The following is a 9300-nucleotide window of genomic DNA, read 5'->3' as shown; positions in this document are numbered from 1 at the left end:
AACTCCATTCACCACAACTCTTTGGGCCCGGCCGTCCAGCCAGTGTTTTACCCAGAGAAGAGTACGCCCGTCCAAGCCATGAGCAGCCAGGTTGCCAAAATCCCACCCCATCCTGCGGCAAGTTGTCTTAAATCGATGGGGTTTTTTTTTTGCAACTGCTGCCATGTGGATTCTCTGCTGTCTAATAGGGTTGAGCAGAGCTGAACCTCGCTCCCGAGCAGGGGCACAAGGAGTTTCTCCCCCCACTTATTCTGCCACTGGGTTTTACGAAGCTTTACAGCACACCTTCGGGATTTTCACTCTTCTGGCGAGTGCGGATGAGACTGGTTGTGGCTCTGGCTTTACTGGTGGAGCCACTGTGGGAAGAAGGGGTAAAGGCGTGTATCGCACTCACAGCACCTCATCTCCTTGCAGCTCAGGACCGTCCTCTTCCAACCCTGAACCCAGGGGCGAGCAGAGGGACAGGGGTGGCCGCCAATTTGGGGGCGAATAAATAACCTGGGGTTTCTCTGCCGCTTGCAATGGACCTCGAAAGGCCGGGCAGGCGTCCCCCCACCCAGGCACCAGCCCCTCGCCCCAGGGCTTTGCTGGCCACGGAGCTAAGGGACATCACCAGCAGCTTCCCCCCCCGCTGAATATTGAAATTAAGACCAAAAATTGAAATTAAAATGAACGGCGTGTTGCTTCAAAATGGCTTTTGAAGGGACTTACAGCTCTTGTCCCCCTGCCCTGTTGCCCTGAGGATGGGCCTCATCCTTCCCATTGCAATAAATGGGGGGGGAAATGTGTCTTTGTCTGTCTGGGGGCACAGATTTGGGGCAAGAAATGCTGGTTTTGGTGCCCGACGGGCGCTAATGGGGCAGAGCCAGCCCTGTCTGCCCAAAACCACATCCATCCCGCAGCCGCTTTTAGCAGGGCACTAACTGCTTACGTGCAGTTGTAATTAAAGCTTTATAGGATGGAAAATTCCCAGGATTGAGGACGTGGAAAGGGCCAGGCAGGAGGGGAGCCCGGTGCGCTGTGTTTGCCCATTCTTGATGCCGCGCAGCCCCTGCACACCCTCACACGCCGGACTGAGCACAGAAACATTTATTAGCAGCATCTTAAAAAAAAATATATGTATATTAGAAGTTGATTTCCAAGAGGTTCTTGTCACGATCAGTAGTAGCAGCGGGAACAGCAGCAAAACTGAATTCAAGTCCAGGTATTGCAAAAAGTCCCCCTTGCCCTGCAAGTGTCCAGCTGTGACCTGCTGGGTGAGTCCTGACCCCACCTTGAACGCCACCACCCCAGGGCTGTCCCCGAAGGGACGACAGCGTCTTACAGCTCCCGCTGGTGCGGCAGCGCTGGCTGGTACTTGGTAACTTCATATTTCTCTTTTTTTTTTTCCCCTCCTGTTTGAGTTCATTTTTGAGATGAAGTGATGCCAGGGGCTGGAAAAGTCCTTTGTGCCCCCGTCCTCCAGCCTGCACGGGAGTCTCCTGCCCCTGCCTTGCCAGCATCGCATGGGCTGGGCAGGGAAAAATTAAAAAAAAAAAAATTAAATAGTGAAAAATAAATTTAAAAATTTGGTTTTTCTCTGCAATTCAATGTGGGGAGTGCCCCCAGCCCAGGGGCACTTGGCTGCTGAACTTGGAGGGGGGGGGACACACGTGGAAGTGGCTCAGAGGCTGCAGCGGCGCAGGGGGGGCCGTGCCGGCTGGGAGACGGGCAGCGACCAGCCCCGTGCTGCCCTGCAGTCACCCAAAAGCAGCCAAAAATCACCCGGAGGGACAGTGCAAACAGCAGAACACTGCCCAGCTGCTAAGCCAGGCAGGAGGCGACGGCTCAGCCCCCCCCAGCCCCAAAAACACAGGTGAGGGGGAACTGCTGCTCTTTTGACACCCTGAGCCGAGCGAGCCGCCGTCCCCGGGCTCCCTGAGCTTTCTCTTGCACCCGAACTCACGCCAGCTAAAGCAAGATTGCAGCCTCCCTTCAGAAGCAATTACGCACGCTGCTGTCTATGCAAAGCTGCAGAGGCTTTTAAAACTTCAAGTGGGCACTCAAAAAAAAAAAAAAAAAAGAAAAAAAAGGAAGAAAAGAAAAATCAATGGATCTGGAGGTTTTTCCCCTAAGCATCTCTTGTCTGCGGACAAGGCAGCAAGGGAAAGCTTGGCTGTGGTGGAGAGCAGCAGCACTGGGCTCAGCCCGCCGCTGCCCACGAGCCGAGGCCTCGGGGGGTCAGAGGAGAAGGATCTGCTTCGAGGACGTGAAGGGCTTCATGGATGCCTCCAGTGCTGCCTTGTAGTCCTGGAGCGGGACCTCGGTGCAGGCCGGCGCGGTGAGCTGCCCCCTCCGGATGAGCTGGCACACGGCGTCCATCATGCTGGCCAGGCCCTCCTGGTCTGCAAGGGAAGGAGGGGGCTCTCACCGTTGCGCGTCCCGCGCCTGCGCCGTGCCAGAGCCACCCACCGTCCCCGGCAAACGCCCGCCTGAAGCCCTACAGGGTCCCAGGGATGCCAGGGTGCGATGTGCTCCCAGCTTGGGCACGTGGGATGGGGCAAGAGCCCCCTGCATGGTGGCATGGTCCCTGCCCGAGCCACACCGCCCAGCACCGGCGTTTCAGCCTCCCTGAGGACTATCAGCACTCATGACACAAGTAAGAGCAAAGAGGACGGCACCGGCATGGCGGGTCAGCAACCCGTTCCCATGCCAACCCGCCGCACCGGTGCCGTCCCTCAGCACCCATCCGGCTCACCCTGCGCGTGGTCCTTCCTCCACTGGGTCATCCAGAAGCCGCGGAGCCGCAAGTCCCGGAAGATGAACGCGCTCTGCGGAGAAAGGGAACCGCGCACCCAGGTGAGACCTGTCCTCTCCCAGCGTGACAGCGGTGGAAGGTGGCAATGAGGCTCCTCGCTCCTTCGTTAGCCCGCTCATTTGTGAGTCAGGGCACAGCGGGGATGCAGAGATGCGACTCCGAGGCGTGGAGTCAGGGCAGGTTTGATGCTTGGCGTCTGCGGAGCCATTTCCCTGCTGGGATTTCACAGCAGCCCAAATCCTCCATAAATAAAGCCAAGAGACTCGCGCTGGGATGCAAAGTGGCTCGTCCCGTAACGGACCCCATCAGTTACAAAAAAAGAAGGTTGGAGGCTCTGAATTTGACATCCAAGCAGCTGACAGCGGCAGAAGATGAACCCTCTCGCTGTAGGCAGGCGAGAGCTGAGCTCCTGCGGTGCCAAAGGGACGGGGACGTCAGCAGCGGGGCACAGGGGACATGCCCCGAGGGAAATGAAGAGCATCCCCAGTACTCACCACAGGCACCGTCACGGGCTGCTTTGCCATCCCCCCGTAGGTGACCACGGTCCCTTTGGGCCTGGAAGAAGAAGGGGGTATTCGGTTATGCGGTCCCCAACGTGCAGCTTTGACCTCGCAACCTCTCCCTCTGCCGTACCCAACCCCACTGCTGCACCGACGGGGCTGTTCTCGCACCAAGGGTTCCCCCAGTTCCCCCTCAGACTCCACTTTCCAGAGCTCCCCTCTCGCTCCCGTGCACCATTAGGTGAATTTGCAGCTAAATACACCCGTTATACCTGGCCAGGACCTGGTGGACCTTCCTAACTGGACCTCAGCTGCCTCCAGCCGCCGGCAGCGTTGGTGATGATGGGTTAACTTTAAGTCACTGCTATTTTCCAAAACCACTTCTTTTCCACTCATCTCCCCTCTCCAAAACTTCAATGACGACCAACATCAGCTAACAACATCTCCGGCCACCTCTTGCACTCTGGGGGCTCTGGAGCAGGACCCTCCGGTGCCAGCTGCTGTCCCCGAGCCCGTGCCCAAGCCACCACCCAGCCAAACTTACTGCAGATGCCGCAGCATGTCCGTAGTGCTTTTGCCTCCGACGCAGTTCAGGGCGAGCCGGGGCTTCGGGATGCTCTGCAAGAGTTTATTAAGAAGGTTCCCAGATTTTAGGGCTCCTTCTGAGGATGGGACTGCGGTTCCTGAGGGAGCAACTGCCTTAACCTCAACATTTACCTGGGGGCAACTAAGAGTCGTAGAGCTAAAATCTATGATCTGGCCCTTGCGGTAGCAGCAAAAGTGCTCAACTTCTGGGGCTAAATCCTGATCTAGAGAGAGATTTGTCCTTCCCACCATCCCTGCACCTTTCCCCGCAGCGCTGAACCGCAGGGACAGCCCCAGACAAGTCTCTCCAGTGGGATCAGCATTGAGGTACCTTAAATATATCTTTCATCTCTGGCTTTCTCAGCATCTCCTCCGTGACGACGTGGTCTGCGCCCAGGGCCATCAACCTCTCCACCAGCTTTGGGAGATCAGGTCTAGGGGAGGAAAATAAAAAGAAGCCTCGATGATCCAGAAAGCAGAGTGCCACCTTCTCCTCCCTCCTGCTCAGACGTAGCTTGGGGACAACAGGGCAGAGGCTGGAGGATACCTTGGAGGAGCAAACAGGAGAAAATCCTGGGTTGGATGGGCAGGATGACCCGATCCAGCTCTCAAACTTGCCTGACCTCATGCCAACCTCCAGCCCAGGCCAAGGGCAGCTCCTGCCCCGCAGGAGACCTTCTCCTTTCCCAGGGGACCCACCTGTCCCTCACCACGTTGATGGTCTTGATGCCAGAGGCTTTGGCAATCTGGATAACAGCCTGGCCCACGCCGCTGTTGGCGGCGTTCTGGATGACGGAGTCACCTGGATATAAATAAATTCAGATTTTCATTGCAGAAGCGACTGGCAAATCCACCTGGATTTCTTTCCACCCTGCAAAGCCTTACCCGGCACCAGGGTCTCGAAGTCGGCCAGCATGCGGTATGCCGTGCAGGGGTTGACGCTCAGGGTGGCGGCGCACAGCACCGGGATGTCGCTGGGCACCTTCAGCAGCACCTCCTCGGGAAACACCCCCTGTGTCCGCCACGTCCCTGGGGTACCGGCAGCATCGCAGCCAGCGCGGGCAGAGCAGCAGGAAGGTGGGCAAGGAAAGGAAAATGTTATGAGACCTCAGCTCAGGCCATAGCCTTAACGCCGGTCGCTGCAGCATCACCACACCGTGCACCGTCTAAATCCTGGAGAGTGAATTATGAAACATTTTCCCGTATGGGTATGACCAAAATATTGCGAGAGGCAGGGGATGGATCCCCTGCTGCCCACTGAGATTTATCACCCAGCAAAGTCTAATCATTTCCCAGAGGAAAATGGGAAATGGGCACGGGGAGTGTGTGCAGAGCTAATGGAAATACTCCCCATGCTACGGATGAGCCCATATAGTCAAAGCCAATTTACTTAGATTTAGTCTCTCTATATTTATATCCGATTTAACCCCCTATCATTCATTTACTTTTTTTTTAATGCTTAAAAATATCACATTTGGATCTTAACTAGATAGCTTTCCTTCTCCCATTAAGCAAAAAAGCCTTTTAAGAAGAAATAGGCAAGGAACAAGCTGTTACACCAAACCAGAACCGACAATTTTTCTGGCCCTTGGCATTTTGGAGGAGCACAAGAGACATTTGTTGGAAAATAAGTTCCCGTGCTTTCCCATCAGAGCACTATTAAGGAGAAAACTGTAATGAGATGTAACCATGACCTTGCACAGGTTAAATGCTTTATCCTGGGTCTTTAAAGAAGGTCTAAGTAGATGTGACAAAACGCGGTTGTTTCCAGAGAAGAACAGATTGCTGCGATGCTTTATAACGGCGCGGAAGCCCCATAAAAGGCCTATGCTATAGAAAAGCAGATTATTTCTAAACTCAAGTTTAGCATACGCAATGGCATCGCTACCGCTCCTACTGCAAGTGCTCCGGGTTTTTGCATTGCATGTGTCCCGTGCACAGGAGCCCCTTCCCCGGGGACCCCCATCCTTCCCCGCAGCCCCCCTGCCTCCGCAGAGGACCAGCAGCATCACCCGCTGTGGCTGGGGATCGAGCTGAGGTATCGAGCTCGCTTTAAAGAAAAAAAACCAAACCATTAAAAATAAAAATACATGGCAGAAAGAATAAAACTTAAAACCAAGATATAAACAGGTAAGAAATGAAGATGCCTTTGTGCAGCTCCAGCGGTTATCCCGATGCTTCTAGTCTGAGACCATCCAGCTCATTATATTGATGATTACGCTAATACGGCACTAAATGGGTTCCAACTGCTGCTTCCCTCGCGCGGAACATTCTCTAATGGAGCTTTTTTTTTTTCCCATTTTAAGTCACATCCAATTAGATGTAATTGCTGTAAGCGGGAGGGGCACGTGGCTCTACCCACACCCAGCAAAAATGGTGCTTTGGAGAGCAGCGGTTTTGCTCTGGGACCCCCAAAATCCCCACAACAGCTCCCCAGGCATCGGTTCGCATGAGAGCACGACCACAGGTTTGCTCTCCGTGCAGGCTTGGGCAGCTCCCGGCGGGCTCAAGCATCCCAAAAATCCCCTGAGAAGATGCTTTGCAGGCGGGGGGATGCAGAGGAGGACCTTGCCAGTGAGCAAGGATCCAGCGGTGCCGTGGCTCCTGGCACCGAGGATGCCGGGGTACGCACTTACCGAGGCCGGCGCCCGCCGGGATGACCCGGTCCCCGGGTTTCAGAGCCGCCACACGACGCCCGACCTCCAGCACTTCCCCAACACCTTCGTTCCCTCCCACGGCCGGCAGCGGGGAGAGGATGGCGTAGGTCCCTGCCGGGAAGCCAGAGGTGAGCTGTGGAACCCGTCATACCCCAGACCTCCCCATCCCAGGAGCTGGCTCCAAACCCTCCGAGACATCCCACCGGGAGCATCCCGCAAGAATCAATATGCAAAGAAGATGCAGCCGGCGCGTTACCTTGGATCATATTGATGTCGGCGGGGTTGATGGGGGCTGCCAACATCTTGACGTGGACATCGGAGTCCCCCAGCTCGGCCACCTCGAGGTCCTTTAGCCTGAACAGGGAGACACAAAGGAAAAGTGCATTACTACAGGCTTGGCTGATGTCTTCTGCACCTTGGTTGAAGCTGGAAAGAGATGCCGGTATCACCTACACGACACATTAGACTTAAAATAAACAGCACCGTGTTCCCCATCTCATCTACGTTGCTGTAGCCTGGTCTCCTCCAGTGAAGAAACCCAACATCCAACTTAAGACGACCCCATCGAGACTCCTCTGTCCCCAGGGAGCAGCAGGCAGCAATGCCCGTATCCACCCCTAAACCTCACACCTTTAGCCGGGCTTAGGAACAAACCCCAAATACTCCTCGCACAGAGAAAAGCCCCTCCAAGAGGGACGACGTCCCCAACCCCTTTGCCATGAGGCTGTTTTAAATGCGATGAAGATGCTCTTCCACCGAGGGAAGAGCGGGGCTGGGTAATTTAGCTCATCTCCCCCCACAAACGCATCCTGCCGGCGTCCATGGCCCCGGGGGAATTGCAATATAAAACTTTTGGGATACCTTGGGTCTTGCAAGGGGAGGGAAAAGCTCTTCCAGAAAACCCAGCAGCACCACGACACAGACCAAGGGGAAAGAGGAACCGGGGGCTCGATGACTTGCCTGACCCATCTCCCAGCCAGGGCAAACCCATCCAGCCGTGCCCGTTTGCAAGATGGAAGGCAATTTTAACTACATTTAAATGAGCTGGGGGGCTCTGCAAAGGCTGCCAATTTTTAAGAGCAGCTATTTGCCGCAATCACACGCCGCAAAGTACGTGTCGTTAGGCACGATACACCGAATTTCTTTTCATGGCTTGGCCTGGGCTGGCAAAGTGGTTTGCCCCTTCCCTCCTCCAAGCTGCCCGGCAGATTTGGAGATGACTTGGAGGTTTGAATTCAATAGCACCGTGCGCGCGTCAGAAGGCTTTTAGCACATGGGAATTTGCATCGCCGGCTGCAGCTCTGGCGCTAGGTGATAGATGGGCCATGGCTTGGCCTGGGCTGGCAAAGTGGTTTGCCCCTTCCCTCCTCCAAGCTGCCCGGCAGATTTGGAGATGACTTGGAGGTTTGAATTCAATAGCACCGTGCGCGCGTCAGAAGGCTTTTAGCACATGGGAATTTGCATCGCCGGCTGCAGCTCTGGCTCTAGGTGCTACACACGCTCCAGTAACGGTTTTGGGTGAGGGCATCAGGCTCCAGCTCTTGCTTTCAGCAGCAGCCACCCAAACAGAAAGCCCACAGCCTGCACCTTTGCTGAGCATCCTTGCTACACGGGTGCATCCCCAAGCACAGAAATCCTCCGTCTGCAGCATGCAAATCCCCCCCCTCGCCGTCACTCCGGCTGTCCCGACCCTGCCCAGCCATCTCACGACGTCTCTGGCTTTTACGAGTATTTTCCTCTCCTAATTAGCAATTAGGACGATGAGACACGAGGGAGGCTCCCAGGAGGGTCCAAAAACCTCACTTGGAGAGTTTGGCATCAGCGAGGTGCAGGATACGGCCCTGCAGCCACTGAGTACGACCAAGAGCCCTGACTTCAGTGGATTTTGCTCAAAACCACGCGGTTTTTGGCAAGGTTATGAATTACGAAGCCAGGTGCGCAGGAGGCAGCAGCGGCTGCTGTGCAAACCACCCGCCAGAATTAGCAGGATGAAGTTAGCTCCTTGCAAACCCGCTTCGAACCGAACTGCAAGGCTTCGGCAGGAAAACACGGTGACTCCGTCCTGTTTCAGGTTTAAAAAAAAATTAAAAATAAAATACAAATCAGCATTACAAGACGCAGGGACCCATTCGGAGGCATTGCCGCCGGTGGGCGCCCACGCCTCCGGCTCCCCGGCCCCCAGCAATGCCATCTCCACGCTGTATATATTTTTCTGCCTTGTTAGGCAGCAAATTAAATCATTTCGGGTTTTGCCACCCTCTGCATGTCCGACTAATTGAAATCCCTTTTTCTTAAATGAGGTTAAATATCGAGGTTAAAGTTAATACCATGCAGCACCTCTGCACAGCATCAACCCTGTGCCAGCACCTTGGGCATGAATCCACTGCTCAGATTTCCATCCCATTAAAAAAATCAGATTTATATCAGACAGACGGACAGGTTTTTGATGGAGGCTGCTAAAAGCCAACGACCCACCAAAATCCCGTGTCACCAAGCAAAGTGACGCTCGCTAATCTTAACAAATTCAGCAGGTTGCGCAAAAAAGCTGGTGTTTCAGCTGGCCGGGGGTTTTACGGCTCGTCCTGCCCCGCTTTAGCATTACGGGAACTCGGATATTTTCAGAAATCTGCTAAAAAGAGAAGTCATGAAGCACAAGACTGGCCTTGCACAAGCAAGGGGGTGAAGGCAGCAAATCTCAGGAGCCGTCAGCGGTGATAAGCACCGTTGCACAATTAAACGGTCGTAAGAAAAAGCAATCGTC

At 54.8% G+C, this 9300-nt stretch overlaps 1 protein-coding gene across 1 annotated transcript; it reads right to left on the bottom strand.

Annotated features, from left to right (window-relative positions):
• Positions 1–1075: 1075 nt before the first annotated feature.
• MECR (mitochondrial trans-2-enoyl-CoA reductase) lies at positions 1076–6889 on the bottom strand. The gene is made up of 9 exons (XM_009288307.2): positions 6796–6889; positions 6519–6650; positions 4768–4911; positions 4582–4684; positions 4214–4316; positions 3842–3915; positions 3292–3352; positions 2738–2810; positions 1076–2384 (listed from the first exon to the last, which is right to left on the bottom strand). Exons 1-9 carry the CDS (start codon positions 6839–6841, stop codon positions 2221–2223), a joined length of 900 nt encoding a protein of 299 aa, XP_009286582.1. The 5' UTR covers positions 6842–6889; the 3' UTR covers positions 1076–2220.
• Positions 6890–9300: the final 2411 nt, after the last annotated feature.

This window comes from Aptenodytes forsteri, unplaced genomic scaffold (assembly GCF_000699145.1).
Source record: "Aptenodytes forsteri isolate BGI_AS27 unplaced genomic scaffold, ASM69914v1 Scaffold361, whole genome shotgun sequence".
Lineage (NCBI taxonomy): Eukaryota > Metazoa > Chordata > Aves > Sphenisciformes > Spheniscidae > Aptenodytes > Aptenodytes forsteri.
The sequence above is the reverse complement of the archived record's forward strand: the minus strand, read 5'-3'. Positions and strand labels throughout refer to the sequence as shown.